Raw genomic sequence first — 18,131 nt, forward strand, 5'->3', positions numbered from 1 at the left:
AAATGTAAGTTTAATGTGCCTTTGTGGATCTTGTGTGAAATTTATGCTTCAACTTGCTCTGTCCAAACTCTCTTCAAAACTATTTAATGGTTTGAAATATACTGCATTTGTAGATCGCAGAGTTTATTTAAAGCACTTCACAATTTGTCTGATGATGATGATGATGATCTCCTTTCGGCTTATCCCGTGAGTTCGGGGTCGCCACAGCGGATCATTGTCCGCATGTTGATTTGGCACAGTTTTTACGCCGGATGCCCTTCCTGACGCAACCCTCCCCAATTTCTACTGGGCTTGGACCGGCACTGCATCGCTGGGGAGGGGGAATGGGCTGTTAGGGGTTCAGGGTCTTGCCCAGGGACACTTCGACATATAGCCAGGGCCGGGGATCGAACCACTCACCCTGTGGTCCGTAAGCAACTGCCTTTACCAACTGAGCTATAGCCCCTACACCACCAGCCGCCACTTCACAATTTGTCTCTTACTCACTAATTCACACAGTCCTAATCACTGGAAAAACCCTGTGGACATGTGGACAAGAGAAATTGATTCAAAATAATTATGAATTAATTCAAATATTGTTTGATAACGTGTCCAACAGTTTCTACAAATCTAACTTTATCCTGTCATAAGAGACACGGTAACAGGTCCTGAAGATCTCTGATTGGGTGTTTCGCTCAGCAATGCAATCTGGGACTCGTGGCTGTTTTCTTTTGGACCCGATCTTTTACCTTTCACTTTGCAATCAGTGAAACGTGTTGTTATGTCTCATTGTTTGAACGAATTAAGCGTCTATTTTATCTCCCTCATTAACAGCCCCTGTATTTCTCTCTCTCATTATATCTGCCACCCTCTGTCATTAGTTGCCGCACCCCTCCTTCAGCTCACTGTGTGTGTTTTGTCAGCAGCGATCAGCCCACCCACTGTGTCAGCTAATTCTGTGTCTCCGTAGCTTTTCCTCATCTCCCCGCTGTTGTTAAATCACTGATACAAGCTGACCAGGAATTAGCCCATTACCGAATTACTGCTCCCCACCATGTCATTTAGCATTTAGTTCTGCTGCAAAATGGGGTTTAAATAGAACAGTGAGCAGGAGAGGAGGTGAAAAGAGGAGGGATGCTGCAGAGTAAGGCTTTTTGGCTGCATTCTTATTATGTAGACTATTATTTCTGTTACCAACAGATAGCAACTCTAGTGGTCAAACCATAGCTTTTTATTAGTGATAGAAACATTGCACAGGAGATGCACTGAACAATGTTTTTATAGTGTTAAGAACCATAAAGTTGAAAGTTTTGCTTTTCTGATAAAGTTGATACTTGTCGTTACTCTGAACATAATAATCACCAAGCATTTACATATTTGACCTAATAAGGCCAACAAATTATTTAGGTTTCAAGAAGGCGGTTTCAGTTGCAGCCAGTTGACATATTTAAGGCGTGTGTGGGCCTGAAGCATCAGAGTCAGCAATGGTGTTCAGCACCCCTCCAAAAAACCAAAACTGATCCCCACTTCTGCAACCCACAAAGCTGGCGTCCACATGGACCTCTTAGTCGCCCAGAACTGCACCGCAGACAACATCTCAGTCACTCCACTATATTTATCAGATCTCTACTTCTTACAGCTCACTAGTCCTTCCAGTATTCCCACCCTACTTGTAACTTTCCACCACAGCTTCATGCCTCTCAATGCTGAGTAATTTTCTTCCCTGGTCTCTACAACCCTACCCCGACGACTGCTCCGCTCCACCCTTGACACAGACACAAAAACTGTCAGCCTCTGAACCACATCTGCCTCCTGTCCCTCAGGCCTGCCCGTCCTCCTGCTCTTATTCTTGGCTGGAGCGTATATGCGCAGTAATACGTGAACAACGGACCTGATCAGGAGTTCTAAGGGGGAAGTGACACAGGTCCTAGACCCCATCGCACAGCATCAGCAAGCCAAAAACCGAATACTACCAGAATATGCTTAGCATCAACACTAACACCCGGAAGCCGTTCTCTACATCTACCCTCCACATCTTTCATTGCTGACAGCTTTGCCAGCTTCTGTACTAATAGGGGGGCCTCCATCAGGTTTTAGTTCTCTTCTCCAGATTGGAACGTCATAAAACAGTCATTCTCCTCGTTTTCCAGTCTGATTGAGGATGACACGTCACTATACTCCTCTCAAAGCATCGTACCACCTGGATCCCTTCCCCTACATTCTCCTTGAAGCAACTACACCTACACTTATCCTTATTCCACAAATCATTACTACATCTCTCACAGCTTGCCCTTCTAGACAGTCAGAGAACCAGCCTTTCAGTCATAGCAGAGTGGATTGAGTCTCCTGCTACCACTAGCTGGATTCCTAACAGTTGCATCTTGTAGCTTTAAGAGTGCTAGAGAGTGTACGTGCAGTCATTTTCCAGCAGCACTTTTGTTTTAGCACCACTGTATCTGGTGGAGATCCTCTTTCTCTAGAGAAGCAGAAGCACTAGTAGCAGTAGTGTTGTTGTACCTGGTGTGTATCCTCTGTCCACAGTCAAGCTGGGGAAAGGCATTGGTCTCAGACTGAACTTGTTGTGTGCGAAGCTGCATGAAGGTGAAGGAAGAATACCAGGATACTGGGAGGAGTCCAGAGCCGGCACCGGGATGGCACTGACCACGGCTAAAACAGACAGACAAAGCAGTCAGTAAAGCACAGAAAAACACACTAAGTGAACCAGACCACGTTGACAGACAGCAAATCAGCCAGAGCAGACAGAGTTCACAATGTGACCTTGAGATGAAACTGCAAGGAGTGTGATTTAACACACACACACACACACACACGTTTGAGAGGACATGCGCTGAAAGACCTATTCCCTTTAATCCAAACCCTCTTCTTAAAAAAAGTGTAGAGGGTTGTGCTGTAGATGGATAGTATTATATAATACTGTGCATTACTTATTTTATAAGGTGCATTTCCACTAGCATAGTTTCAGGTGTTGTCCTTTCCAAGAACTAAAGGGCGGGAACCTTCCTTGGGATTAATGTTGCTCAAGCACTTTGTGATTTGCATTTCGCCAGAAGTTATTCTCGCACTCTCCCAACTCACTCAACTCCTGACACTCACTTCCTACTATCTGCATTTGCTTTTAAATCACCATGTTTAACAGTTTGTTTGTTTTTCTTTCCAACAGTTGCATGAGAAGATGAACACAACTTTTATATTAGCACACTAAAATGAAGCGGGGGCTATATCTGACAAATATCCAAATTTCAAAAAAGTGATTGTATGATGAGTTACAGGTCATCTGGAACTATTTCTCTGCTATGCTATTAACCTACTTGAGTGTTGGCGTTAGCGTGAGGTTGCCAGGCAACGAGTGTAGACAAGTGGCATTGGTTGTTCATCAGTGTCACACTGGATGTGTTTAGCCAGGGCACTAATGAGTAAGACTACATTTTGGGTCAAAGTTATGCACTTAACATACAACATATATCTATATGACAGAAATGGGTCTGATGTGTAAAACCTGTGAAGTGCTCTTGATGCAACTCTGGCACATTGTGGCTACACTTGGCCACTGTCACTTCATCACATCTTACTTTCTTCTTTTTTTTCCCACTTCATCTCCACTTGCAGTACATTCTGTTACAACAACATCTTAGTATGTGAAATACTCTTTACATAACACACGTCAATAAAGCTTTTTCAACTGAATTCTAACTGGTTGACAGAAAAGAAACGTTCCTTCTGCGTCCTACTTCCTCTTGTTTTGAACCACAAACCTAATTGTATTACACCTAATCAATACCGGTATTGATTGGAAAGTATTGATAATTTAGACGAGGTCCAGCCTGTGATCAGCAACTTCAGGAGATGTGTGTGTGTTTGTGTGTGTGTGTATATTGTATTTGATCGTTTAAAAAGAAGCAGGTTTGAGTACAGCAACAACCTGACAAATGATGAGCAAGTGTGATCAATGCTGTTATTGACTGAAAAGATTGATGACTTGGAAATAGTGAGCAACAGGTTAATGGAGGCTTGGTTGCATCTTTGTGAGTGACAGATGACAATAAATTTATATAGAGAGTCTCAGACATTTTGATTGTTGAAAAACAAAAAGATAAATGCAACAAAGGATGTAGAGTAAAAGAAAATAATGTTGAGAAGAGACCAAATGGAGAGAGCGAGAAAAAAAAAAACGCTATGAAACAAACAAAAAAGAATAATGGAAACCAACTGAAAGAGAGAGAAGGAAACCAGACAAGAGACACAAAGAGATAAAAAACAATCTGGGAATCAGTAGATCTGTCATCTGCAGAGCAGAGATGTGGCAGCAGAATAAAAAAGTGAATAAGCCTCGAGAAGCTTAAGAGGAAATAAAGAAACTGCCGGAAAAAAAAAAAATACAAACAGTGCAGACCCCGGAGGAATTTAGAAATTAACACATATTCAACTAATCCTACATAATCTGCGAGAGGTTGCAATGGTGTCAAATTATTGCAGTATTATATAAAATGAATAAATAAAACAAACAATAAACAGAATGCATATATGTAACCTAGTATCTTTTCCCGTTACTGGATGTAAATGAATAATATAAGTAATAAATCGACAGTAATGTGGTTTCTTTCAACGTAGCACTATTGCTGGAATATGGTATAAAGGTCGTTCCAAAACCCTCAACAATGGCCACTTAAGGTGGTTTTTCACTATAGCAGCACTTTTCCTCGTTGAATAGTTCAACTTAAACCCAGTATTATAAGCCCTGAAATCAAACACTGATGGAATAGCAAGGACTTTATACATGACCAAGAAACCATCTATATAAATGAGACATAATTTCTAATACATTTTTTCGGCATTCATACTTTTCTTTCCATTTAAATGTATGTAAGATTGTTTTTAATGAACACACTTTTGGTTTAAGTATTAAAATAACTTACTTAAGCTTATAGTATAATAGAACTACAATTAACAATAACTAACAATATTTTGTCTGCCATTGGTGTAACAGTATTTTAATGACATAATAGATTTTGAAGGTTTTAAAAAACATGTCCTTGCAATAAACTGCCAGACTTTCACGGCTCACATAAAATACAAAACGAGGAACAAAACGTTGCAATAAAAAAAGACTTTGTGACTTACTTTTGACAATAAGGAAAATGATATATTAGGACTGTAAGTGTAGAACAAAACATAACAGAAATTAAAACTGATATGAAAAACACAACAGAACACATGACAGGTTGGTGTGTTAGCAGAGGAAGCCAGAAGGTTTTCCCTGTTTCACTGTGACCTACATATCACAAACACACACATATGTAAACACACAGGAGTATCTGTCACATACTAGAAAAAAACAATCAGTCACCCACTGACTCACAGTTCTCAGAAATAACCACCATGTTGTAACCTGACTGTTACTGTTCAGTGCAGCAGCTTCAGATGGTTACAGTGGCAGTGAGCAACAGCGATATGACTGAGGAAGAATAAAACACCAGAGAAACATAGGACATAAATCTTTAAAGACGCACAGACTGGCTGAGAGTGGGGTAATTACAGTACGAAACCTTCAGCTCACAGTGATGTGACGCAACACACACAGCACAGAGAAAAAGGTTAGAGAGACTGCATCAGCACAGACTAGACACTGGCTCACAGATGTGATGTGGTGTAAAAGACTCCAGTAAATTAAAGCAGGTTTATCCAAACAGGTGGATCTGTTTACAGACTACTACAGCCACCACACACTCCACCCACAGAGAGTCTGAACTGACAGGAGGCGTTGGGGACATGACGGGGGGATGACAGAACTGGTGCAGGGGAAAGTGATGGAAGTGATGTAGATACAACAGTAAGGTGTGATGGAGTCTTTGGAGGTATTTCAAAGGTGACAGGAGTGTGGTGTGGTTAAAGAGGGTGTGATGGAAATGACTGGGATGTGACGGAGATGTTGGGGACATGATGGAGCTGAGAAGGTCGGACTATGAGACCTTCTCAGCTTAAAGATGTGCTGGTGAGCTGACAAATTCAAATCTCACAAATTTTGAAGGTGGGGTGGACTAGTTCTTTAAGCATGGTTTAATTAATCCTGGCTAACACATGTACACTTTATAGGATTTTAAGTTATATAATAATGCTATCACATGTGTGTTCCATCCTAGCAGATTTAATTGTATGAACATTAGTGATGGGTTTCTATTTTCTATCTATTTCTAATTTTCTATCTATAGAAGATCAAAAGTCATTTCTATCTGAAAATGTTTGGAGTTTATTGTTACAACTCCAAGTCACGTGCCTCCAAAAGTGCAGGCAGTAAGCAACAATCTCCAAAGTCATTTTCAGATAGAAATTATTAAAAGTGTCACATATAAGATAATGAAACTCTCATGATCTGTTTGTGTTATTATTCTCAAGGCTTAACGATGATATTAGATCTTAGTTCCACTGTTAGAACTACCTGTAAGCACCATGGATCCGAGAGAAATGCAATTTCAGTTCCCTGTATGTATGTACTGTACATGTGGAAGAACTGACAATAAAGCTTGACTTGACTTGACTTGATGTTGTATGATGTTGCTATTGAGAAGCAGCTGCGGAAGAATTTGAATACGAATTTGAATCCCTGAAAACGCGTGTGCAAACTCTCGATGTGTGTGAGGGAAAGGGATGAGAAAAGGGCATTAAGAGATGACAGCGCCAGGCAGCGAGATGGAGCAAGACAGGAGCGTGATGAAAATTGATACTGGTGTTTGGGAACCAATAGAAAAGCATTTATATTTTCCATCTCTCAGTGCTTCTCACCTGCTCATCTTGGGTAACTGTAGCCCTGCTTATTTTCTAGTTTCCCAGCTACACCCACGGTTGATTAGCTTGATCAGGTGTGTTCACCCAGTCAAAAGCTAAAAAGTACTTCTGATCAACTTAGGAGTCTGTGTTGCTTTAGGCAACAGCAGGGGTTGAAATACTGTTAAAACTAAAAAGGCAAACGGTGTAGACACAAAAGAGGACACACACACACACTCACACAGTGTTTAGAGAAACACTAATTCACCCTCTGCCTCCCACCTTGTGTTTCCACAGCTCATCCTCTTGTCCTTATTCACTGGCCCACAGTCTAAAGGAACATGCAAGCTAATTATCTGTGCGAGCGAGCGTGTGTAAAGTAAATCAGTTCCAGTGTGTGTCTGCGCTCTCCCATCTGCACATCAGCGCTGTCTTTGCACGAAAGGCTTGTGACATCTCGCCTGACAGGTACGGACAAAAAAAGATGAACCGTCTGACCATCATTGTGGCTTCAAAATGGCCCCATCGCTGCAGCACAGCAGCCGTTCATACAGCATTTTCCATCCTGTGTACCGATAGGAAGGACAGGGAGGCTGGTGATCATCTATGGCAACTTGTGGAGTAGCATAGGCCACAAAGTAGGGTCACTTTAGATGTATAGGCAACAAACCAGAGGAAATTAAAACCCATTTATTTTATTTTTCATTCTATCTGATGATACTTCCTTAAATGTAAGCATCTAATTTTGTTCCTCATTTCTCATGCCTAGACAAAACCACAATGTTTGCTCTGTGTTTATTATTAACTACGACGGTGGAGGTCGGGTGCATGACATTGCATGATGATGAGTCTTCTTCTGAGTCTGCTGGCATGTGCAGCTCGTATTTACTGGTCCATATTTACAGTGCTGATAACTATGATTATGAGCACTGAAGTGAATACAATTGTTCTTATGTTATGCAGTGGTGGATAAAGTACTCAAAAATTGTACTTAAGTAAAAGTACAAATAAACAAACAATAATGTGCTCTGGTAAAAAGTATAAGTAAAGTAAAAATGTAGTACCTGCTCAAATTCTTAAGTAAGAGTAAGTAAGTAAGTGATTTATATTTTACTTAAAGTATTTAAAGAAATGTAGTGGAGTCAAAAGTACAGATATTTGCTCTTAGATGTAGCGGAGTAAAAGACAAAGTAGCCAAAATTTAACCTACTTAAGTACAAATACGTGAAAAATATACTTAAGGACAGTAACAAAGAATATGTGTTTCCTTACTTTTCACCACTGACGTTATGCAATGTATAACATAGAGAGAAGCAGAAATTAGCTACAAATTCAAGGGAACCTGACTACACACAAAGATGAAGGACAGGAAGTAGTTGATATTAGCTGCAAGTTGATAAATTCTGGAGAAGATGGATCTCAGACAAAACTTGTTCGGTTTAGGCCAAATGGTTGAGTAGTTAGGATTAGGGAGTGGCACATGTCGGCAATAAGCCAAAAACATCTCAAAAAGACTAACGTCTGGAAAAGTCAACCATCTTGTCTGTACTCTCTAATCTTCGTCTGCAAGCAGGTGCCTCTCGGTAAATGTGATGATACCGTTGCTTGGCCAAACAGATTATTTCTGCTTTGTTTCACTAATGTCTTGGTCTTCTAATATTTGGGTCCTTTCTATTTATGATATTTCACTCTGTATACATGAGGGTTTACAAAGTTAGGCATAGATTCAGATGCATATTGATGTATAACTTGCAAAATAATATCTGATGATAAATACAATACTCACAGTGCTAGTATCATATTGCAATATGCAATATGAGTGTGTGATGTCTGTGGAAAACAGTAATTAAATCAAAGTTTAAAAATGTTAGAAAATAAATATAAAGTAAATATATATAAAACTAAAATAAGGTAAATTAAAAGATCAACGCTGCAATCGGTACAAATAGCTAGTGGGTCTTTATAGCTAACAAATTAATACACTATAGCTTGTTAGCTTTATCTTATGTATCAGACTACTTTTTGTTTCCCACCGAGGCAACTATGAAAACACCACAAAGACTCAGAAAGGACTAATTTCTTACTTCGAGATACTTGATAAATACAAGACTTGGGACAACAGCACCACTAGTCATGGATTAAAAACACCTCTCTGTAATGAAAAACAATGTTCCTAGGAGCAATACATTTAGCACTGCCTCAAAACGGGCACGAATTGTGCATAGAAAAAGCTGTACTTACGTGTGTTGCTTGGTTGTGAGTCCATGGGAATCATCATTTTGCCTCGTGTCCCCCTCCTGCCTGCCAGGGAACGCTCCAGAGTGGAGATACTGCTGGAAGCCTCGTCAGCATCGGCTCCTGCAATGGTAAAACATTTAAATAGTAAATTATTTGAAACATTTTATCAGTTACGTTTCTACTGGCTGTCAAATGAGAATTCAATAAATGAGCTCAGATAACTGTCCCCTATTTTGAGAAATTTCTATATTTTCACTTAATACGTTAGTTTTTTATTCATGATTAATCAGGCTTCATTATACAGCTAATTTAATCAACACTCATAATGGATATAAATTAATCAGTTAGTACCAGGGAAATGAAAAAATAAGTATTCCGCATGCAGACTTGGATTATAAATGGTAATTTTAGTGTTCTAAACTCTGTGAAGATTTTCCAAGCAAATGATAAAAATTAAATAAATGATGCCCTCAAACCATGCTGTACCTGAGTGACTGCTCTTGCTGCCAATCTGGCTCTCTGATTGGCTGTGTGCAACCTGGGGGAGGTCCTGGCAAGACTGGATCGGTGAATCGTGTCCAGAAGGGGCAACACTGGGAGCTTTCTCCATGTTCTTCATCTCCATCTCCTCATGGTGAATCCAGAGGTCAGGTGGTCGCAAGTCCTTCTGGCTCCCCTTCCTCTTACTAGCACTGTGACTTGCTCGCTTCCTGCACAGAGGTGAGGAAGTCAGTGGCCAGGAACAGACTGATGTTAGTGCACATTACACTTTAGGCTGGTATTAAAGGCGCTATGTCGCTAGGCAACCCTTCAAATCCCAGCAGAGCATGAATGCTCCTGTTCATCTGTAGCATAACAGAAAAGTACATCCATCATAAAACCATTTGCTGTGGTTATTTTGTGACAATTTGCACAAACAAAAATAAGATGACGATGGAAGCAGACAGGCTCGAGCGGATGGAGAAACGAGACCTGAGAATTCTTTAAATGGGCTTTTGCTCTGCGAAAAAACATGAATTGATCCAGACAGTAATACTACCTCAGACCTAATAAAGTGCAAGATAAAAGTAAAATAACAACCCTGTTAAACCAAAAGTGATCAAACCACGAGGCGGTGTTACTGTTTTGGCTGATCGATGTATTTTGACTGGATAATGCTGATTGAAACAGCATGAATTTTATTATAATAATGTAAAACATGATGAATAAACTAATCATTTTGACTGAAATGACTTGAACCCATGAACTGGTGAAAACATGTGGGCCTTCTAGTAAATCAGCCACAGCCAATGAAACTCCTTTTTCATCCACAGGGACCTGTAAGATGGACAGGTGCAGGAAACAGGCTGCACGCCTCCAACTGCCCAGCAAAGCAACCTACTTTATTTGGTCTTGGTGACGTGTGCTGCATGAAATCTGATCAGTTAACATTGACTAAAATGGATTAAAAAGAAAGAACACATTTCCCAATTTGGATCAGGTGTCTTAACATCTGAGACTCAATCTCTGTAAAAATAACAAAGCGACAAGGATAGATGATTTAACATCTGCCTCATTTCCCTGACAGCTGTTTATTACCATCAAACAGATCAATAAAAAAGCTCTTACTTTCTCTGCTGGGCGGAGGAGCGTCGGGTGCAGATCAGAGCCACGATGACAACCACAACCACAGTGATGGCCCCCACAGAAACCACTATGATGACCAGAAGGTTGCTGTTCTTTTGAGGAGTGGCACTGCCATGTGGTGGACGCATCTGTCCAATGGGCGACTCTGAAAAGAAATTTGAAAAGCAACTTAAGGTTGAAAAATACAAAACCTGGAACAATCATGGACACTGTCACATCTGTGGTGAAAGTTTTTCTTTTATAGAAAAAAAAAAAAGGTGTAGCTGACAACAACTTTCTAAAGTAATCCTGAGCCCATGTGGCTATATTCAACAGTACCAGGGGGGTACGACTGTCTTCTGCAACCCCCAACCCCCGCCAGGTGGCGCTGGCAAGGGGACACGGGTCTCACGGACAAGAGTCAGTGAGGAGGAGGTATCATGATGGTTTTTCATGCTTAAAATCCACACGCTTTTTCTGCCTTGGGCCTTTACGTACTGAGTCGATTCACAATATTTTGTAATGTAGATAGTGAAATCATTATTTTTAACCTTGTTTGGCGAAACATTTTACTTGAACTGACAGACAATTCTTTTATGAAGTAGAGCACAAGCACAAAGTAGTGAGCCACAACCCTTTTGCTTACAGGGACTTAACTTTTGATGGATGCTCCTTAACTGATTCGAGCTTCTATAGACAAACAAAGAGCGGTGTTGTACAGATTGTAAAAGGCTCTTGGGCAATTTTGTGATTTGTTTTTTGGGGGGCCAAAATAATGTAAGTTTTACTTGAACGGCTTTGCTTTTGGCTGATCCTCACAACTTCAAAGTAATAAGTCTTGGTTTTAATGTTTCGTAATTACAGCAATAAATCTTTTAGCCGACGCTTTTATCCAAGCAACTGACACACCGGCCGCACACGAGTGCGCAGCACACACCCGCCATAAATTTGGGTTCAGTGTCTTGCTTAAGGACACTTCAACACGTGCCCAAGAGGAGCCAGCAGTCAAACCATTGACCTCCTTGGACTGCAACTTAAAAACCCAGCTACTGCCACTTCCAAGTTTAGATTATAATTAGGTTTAGAATTAGGGCAAAGGTTAAGATTAGACATTTAGTTGTGATGGTTAAGGTTAGGTTAAAGGCCGTAAAAATGGATTTGGCCAATGAATGTCCTCACAACTGTAGGACAAATGTGTGTGTGTCAGAAAGTGAGAGAGACAGGGAGAATAGGGAGTTGATGACAAGCGTTGTCATTCATTAACTCGACCCTGGAACACAGAGACAGGGAAATAGGAAACAGAAGCAGCATTAAGTCTGAATGGAGTGTAAAGGCAAAGTGTGTTAAAACAAAGAGAGAAAGGAGAAAGAAAGTGGTGGGAAAGGAAAATGATAGCAAGCATATAAAGAGGAAAAAAAGGGATGAGGTGGAAGAGAAGAGAGGAAAGGAAAAATACGTAAAATAAGTCTAAGAGAGGCCCTTCACCTCTTTTACCTCCCTCCCTCTCTTTCTCTTTCTTTCTCTCCATTTGGTCGTCGCTCTCAATGAAAACCCCAATCGATCACAACTTACAGCTGCAGCACAGAGACCACGATATCACTTGCTATTTTTATTTGAAGTTAGATTACATCACTGGCATTTTTTTCCGAAAAGTTTTTCATTTAATTTCAACCAAGTACATGATCCTAATTTTAAAGTAGTGCTGGGATATTGTTAAAATCAAATGGTTGAACCTTTGGGTAGTAGGAATGTGGTCTTACTGTCCAGACTTAGAAAACAGGACAAATAGAATAAAACACGTTTTACGCAGGGATAATTTGTTTCATCAACTCTTTGTATAGATTCATTTGATGGATCACAGAGGATAGAGATTTGTTGCGAATACTGTAAAGGAACCTGAGGTTTATATTTGTATTTGTTTAGATATTTTTCAAAGGTTAATAACGTGTTGAGTGCATATATAGATTAAACACAACTGAGCATCAGAAAACTTTTTTAAGCACTAAAACAGCTACTTCTACATAGAGAATTAAATAAGCTACACAAACTTTCAAAAGTTGGGAGTCACTTGAAAGTGCTTTTCATGAAAACAAACAGTTATGCTAAAAAAAAAAAAAACAGTATAAGAGTTTACCAATGAAACAAATGAAACATACGACTAATGTTTGCTGATGATGGACCACTGTGTGCCGACGCAGATCTTATTCAAAAAAGTGAACAGCTGTCATTTACAACATTACCAATCTCCATGCTTATTTGATATTAGAACTAATAATGAAAACCGATGACATTTCTGAGTCCTAGAGTAACTTTCGATTTATGACCTCTTCAAAAATGGAGACATATTTTCCAAACTTTAAAACTAAAACTAAAAAATGTTTACCACGTCTAAAATTGTAACTCAAATTCAAATTAAATCCTAGCAGTTTAGCAATATAATACAATACACATGCACACACAGACACATACACACACACACACACACACACACACACAATTTCTTCTACCCTGTTCCACGCAGTAGTTATAAAGTTTGGGTTACTATGAAGTAACATAAGCGCATAGCTGATGTAGTGGGTAATTAAAGACAGGAACAGCAACTGACAGGCAGAATGTCAGAACTGACCAGCAAGCAGAATGTATGTTACTGAGCGTTAACAAGCTCTGCTGAGATGCCCTTGAGCAAAGCCTTCCAGCAGCACAAGGGGGACTGTGTCCTACAAAATCTAGTTCATTAGTACATCCACCCATTTATTCATCCATTAGTTCAATTAGCAAAAATAAATGCTCTGAGCAATGCTACTTGCTTTACGTAATCTGAAGTTTGTGGCATTATTTTTGTACAGCTTCCCTTTTGTGGTTGGACTTCTTAAAGAGAGGTGGGCTGTTAAAGCTACTTAAGTGAAGTTCCAGGGGAATATGAGGGTTCAAGATGTTAATGTCTTCCATTGAATACTCTTCTGAACAGTGAGTTTCTTGTGCTTAGAGCTGAGATATTTTTAACTTTAATTGCTTGGTGCTCTGAGCAATATGAAGCACTCAGTCCAAACAACAGCCAACACTACCTTCTCTGGAGAAAATGAGGAGAGAAAGTCGAAACATTTAGTGATGCAACAGCTACAGACTGTGGTGCACCCAGACCGTCAGCCTGCTCAGATACTGTCACTGGATCATATCAACAGAGGACAGACTGAGAGCTCCAGAGCTGTGATCGCATGAGTCGAAGGTGAATCTCCTCTGCAGGTTGTTTTTCAAGTGAAGGGAAGCTCTGCGACACCACGTTAGCGATAAAATACTGTTGAGCTGATGAACAAGGCTTTGCCCACATCGACCAGTCACAAAGCCAGAGGAAGGCCAGAGGTCAGAGAGAAAAATTTATGATCGCCTCCGGCAGCAGCAGCAACAGCGTTGACAAGACATCACACACACACACACACTCACACACACACACAGCTTAACTGTCCTCCAATGAGACAGTGAATTACTGCCAGCTACAGACCCTGACCTCTGACCTTTCTGTGGAGGAGGGGTACCTGAACAATTCTTCTTCACGCAGAAATGAGTAAAGACAGTTCAGGGTATGATCATGATTTTTACTGTAAGCAATAGCTTTAACTTTACCAGTACTTTCAGTATTAATATTAGCAGCATAATGAACACAACACCAAGAGGATTAGTGAAAGTATTGCTTATCATTGAAATGTGCAATCATTTATCATAAATGTTAATATATTTTCTTAGCATTTGAATTAATATTAGTATTAGCTATGTCAGTGTGTTGACTAAAATCAGTATGAATATGTGCAAAGCAATTCGCTCTAATATGAAAGGTACCCAAAGAAATCCAAAGTTAGTCTGTTAGAGTTATTTATCGCTAGAATAATAAAACTCCTGGGTAACAAGAAGCACATTTTGCTCCAAAAACTTTTAACTGTATTTAACAAATGCCAGTGCAGTGCTCTAAATAACATAAATATGACCTTATGATTCATATTGACATACTTAATATTAATATAGCATGAACATTAAGATGATTGCTACTATTGACATCAACAGCACCATCAAAATTCATATTATCATATTATTATTGGCAACAGCATAAGTAGGTTTTGTTTAAGGATGCACATGTAATATGAATATAAATCATAGTTGGCCAGAAAATAAATATTAAAGAATGAAAAATGCCATCTAATTGTGATATAAACATGAAAAGTGTAGTGCTGTAACTAATAAGAATACTGTAATTCATTATTAACCTCACATTCATGATACAAAGTTGATGCTGTTACTTTAATTTTGTTAGAAACATGAAGCTGAATTTTCCTTGTTTTACTGTCTTACTGTACAAATTATTAACATTTCTGTTGTTATGGTCATTATACAAAAGCCTACAAGCTGAAGTTGTGTCACCAAACTCATTGTATTCATTTTATCATTCTCCATAATGATTATTATTTTTTGTAGTCTGTAAAAAAAAGTGATTGACAGTAAGATTGTGAATACAATTAATTTTTCCTGCCAGCAGCGACACAAGAAGGGATGCTAACGGAGTGTAAACCAGGGAGCTGCAGCTCCTTGTCAGGATGCAGCGATTAATAAAGTAAGGTTAGACATGACTGAGCACAGTAATCAAAGATAACAACGGAGTAGCTCAGATGATGTGATGATGCTGCAGAAAATCACACACACAATCGGCTCAGCAGCCAAGAGATTTGGTCTCATTGCTGTATCAAGTACAATAATGAATCCAAATGTAATTTTACTTTCTGACAGTCAGATTCAGTCAAGCACAGCAACTGTGTGTGTGTGTGTGTGTGTGTGTGTGTGTGTGTGTGTGTGTGTGTGTGTGTGTGTGTGTGTGTGTGTGTGTGTGTGTGTGTGTGTGTGTGTGTGTCTACATCTGCGTTACCATTGATGCTACTCCTGTCGATGAGGTTGGTGTCAGACGGCCACAGTGTGTGGTCTCCCCCTCGACCTGGAATATAAAAAATAATAAGGAACATTAGGAAAGAAAGGAAAAGAGACTGAGAAAATGACAGAGAGGAAACGTTCGGAGTCATTTGGCAGCTGGAACAGACGGCTCGGGCAGAGACGGATTCCTAAGGACCTATAAGGAAATAAATGACTTTAGTTACACACACACACACACACACACACACACTCACATATGTGCCATACATTTGCTCTTTGTGTGTAGTTTCCTCCTTAGAGTGCAGATCTTTTTCAGGTTTTATCCATCTGCCTGGTGTCACACTAGGTATTTGGTTCTCATAGAAACGACTTGCAGGTCTTGACCATCAGACAACTAAAGATTACTGTTAGGAGCCAAAGTATATTACAAATAGGACAAAGTCAGGAGTCTCATACCCAAAGGGACCCAATTTTTTTAGACTTATTCTGAGGCCATTGCTATATAATAATTAGTTTCATTAAAAATGTGGTAGAAAATATGCCTCACTGAAGCACAGTATGAATGAAGGTAGGCAAAGCGAAGACTTTAGCCATTTTTATTAGGATAAATTGTTTAAATTCCTGCCTTAGCTGATCATTGCGGAAGAATTTAAATCACTCTCGTCCCTCAAAATCCCACTTTCCCAGATTCTGTATTCTGCCGCTCTCTAGCTGCCCTCCAGATGTCCCCAGACTCTTTCTCTGGTCCACCCACACACCTGTTCTGCATTGCTCAATCACCCAGCTCTGTCTCTCACAGCCACCTCACATGCTTCCCGTTCATTAATCAAGGACTTAGTTTACATGCTGGCCCCATTCCTATTGTTACCTGGCAGATTGTCTATCGGGCCTTCGTAGCCACAGCATTCCAGCTATAATTACTTGTTACTAATCTGCTTGTTTCTAAATTTTGGCCAGGATTCTGTCCCCCTTCCCCTTTCCTTTCCTTGCCTCTCCTACCTTCATCTTGTGTTTAACCATGAACTGTACTTACTGATCTAAATCAAAACTAAACCGAACTTTAACCCTGTGTCTCTGGAGTTGTGGTTTTGGGCCTTTAAAATTAGATATAAATAGTTTGCCCTGTTTCTACTGGAGGCCCACAAAACATGGTCAGAAGTGCAGAGCCATTAGTTGGGTGACTTTGTACTTTTGTTTCTACATCAGAGTCAACTCAATCTAATCAACCCAAGATTACATTTATTCTGGGGATGGTCCAGACTGAACTCTGTGCACATTAAAGATCTTCTATGGGTCTCAGTTCCTCAGAACTAACTGGACTAACCTCTAATCCTCATCTTGATTCTTCTATGATTCAAATAGGTTTGGTACAGTGTTCAGTGGGGATAATTTTATGTACCTTTGGAGAAACTGTTCAGCAGTTTTGCTTGCTATGCTCAGCGAAAATAGAAAAAAAAAATCAAATACAAAAAAAGCATAAGACCATAAGAAGAACAAAATCTTATGAAAAGCAAGTACAAGTTTGAGGCCCCCCAGTTGGGTGACTTTTACTACTTGGTTGCACTTACAGCTTTAAAGTCAGACACAAGACATAACGCTCCCACATTTTAAAGCTAAAATCTGGTTTGCTCCTCTTCCACCATCCACCACCAGCTGTGACGAGTTTTAGTGCCTTAAAATTTAAAGCAGATTTTGATGTTTTCTTGCACTTTGAAGCCAATGTGATTAAAACTGGGTTTTAGAATCTCCATGCACACACACATTAATTACCTCCTCTTGTGGGTCTGTCGTTGTGTGTACATTGTGTATATCTACATGTGTGTTCGTGTGTGTGTGTGTGTGTGTGTGTGTAACAGTGATGGTCCACAGTAACAGGGCTGAACATCAATCTTTCCTTCCCCCAGTGACACTTCTGATTTATATGGAGAGGGACTCCAGTGTGTACATACCACACACACACAGACACACGCAGACACGCACATCTGTCAGTGACAAACAGCAGCATTTAACACCCTGGCACCGAAGCAGAGTCTCTCTGGTTCAGTGTCCCAATGTCTAAATTGCTCCACTGCACTTCAGTCCAGCTGCACTGCAAATTCTCTGAAAACATTCGTAGACCAGTCCCACATCCCCTCTCTGTATTATAATGAACTACACAGTGGAATCTCCGTGGACTTAATGATTTGTTGCCCTGACAATAACTCCACATTCATTTAAAGCCAGTTTTCAAAAACCGGAAAATCCAGTTCCGTGTCAAATATTCAACAATCAAATCAAGCTTGAAGAACAGGGCCCAGGACAGCCTACATGTGATATGTGGACTTTTTTGGATAAGCATATAGACTGAGCCTCTCAGGCTATCATGCTCGGTCTGTGGATAGAAGCCTATCAGCCCTTGTAAATCCATGTGTGAGTGAGAGCTGTGATCATATTGTCATGTAGAAGTCATATAACATTCAGTATCAGCTCATCCAGGCTAGTCCTTTGCTCCATTTGTTCAGAGCAGTGATGAGGTAGCTGTATTGATTTAATTCCAGCATGCACTGGGTGGGGTCAAGTGTAAAGTATTTCAGACAAGAGTCAGTACATTTAGAGCTGAAACTGGGCTACTCTGCTAG

At 40.0% G+C, this 18,131-nt stretch overlaps 1 protein-coding gene across 4 annotated transcripts in view; it reads right to left on the reverse strand.

Moving 5' to 3' along the window:
* The window catches only part of dcc (DCC netrin 1 receptor), a 255,856-nt gene that overhangs the window by 37,048 nt on the left and 200,677 nt on the right, over positions 1-18,131 (reverse strand). For all 4 annotated transcript variants that reach the window (XM_067484566.1, XM_067484565.1, XM_067484568.1 and 1 more), the window contains exons 22-26: positions 15,512-15,577; positions 10,606-10,768; positions 9,484-9,707; positions 9,001-9,117; positions 2,497-2,646 (exon numbers count right to left, since the gene is read on the reverse strand). In XM_067484566.1, the coding sequence (XP_067340667.1) occupies positions 2,497-2,646; positions 9,001-9,117; positions 9,484-9,707; positions 10,606-10,768; positions 15,512-15,577 (720 nt within the window). The remainder of the gene's footprint in view (positions 1-2,496; positions 2,647-9,000; positions 9,118-9,483; positions 9,708-10,605; positions 10,769-15,511; positions 15,578-18,131) is intronic.

This window comes from Channa argus, chromosome 18 (genome assembly GCF_033026475.1).
Source record: "Channa argus isolate prfri chromosome 18, Channa argus male v1.0, whole genome shotgun sequence".
NCBI lineage: Eukaryota > Metazoa > Chordata > Actinopteri > Anabantiformes > Channidae > Channa > Channa argus.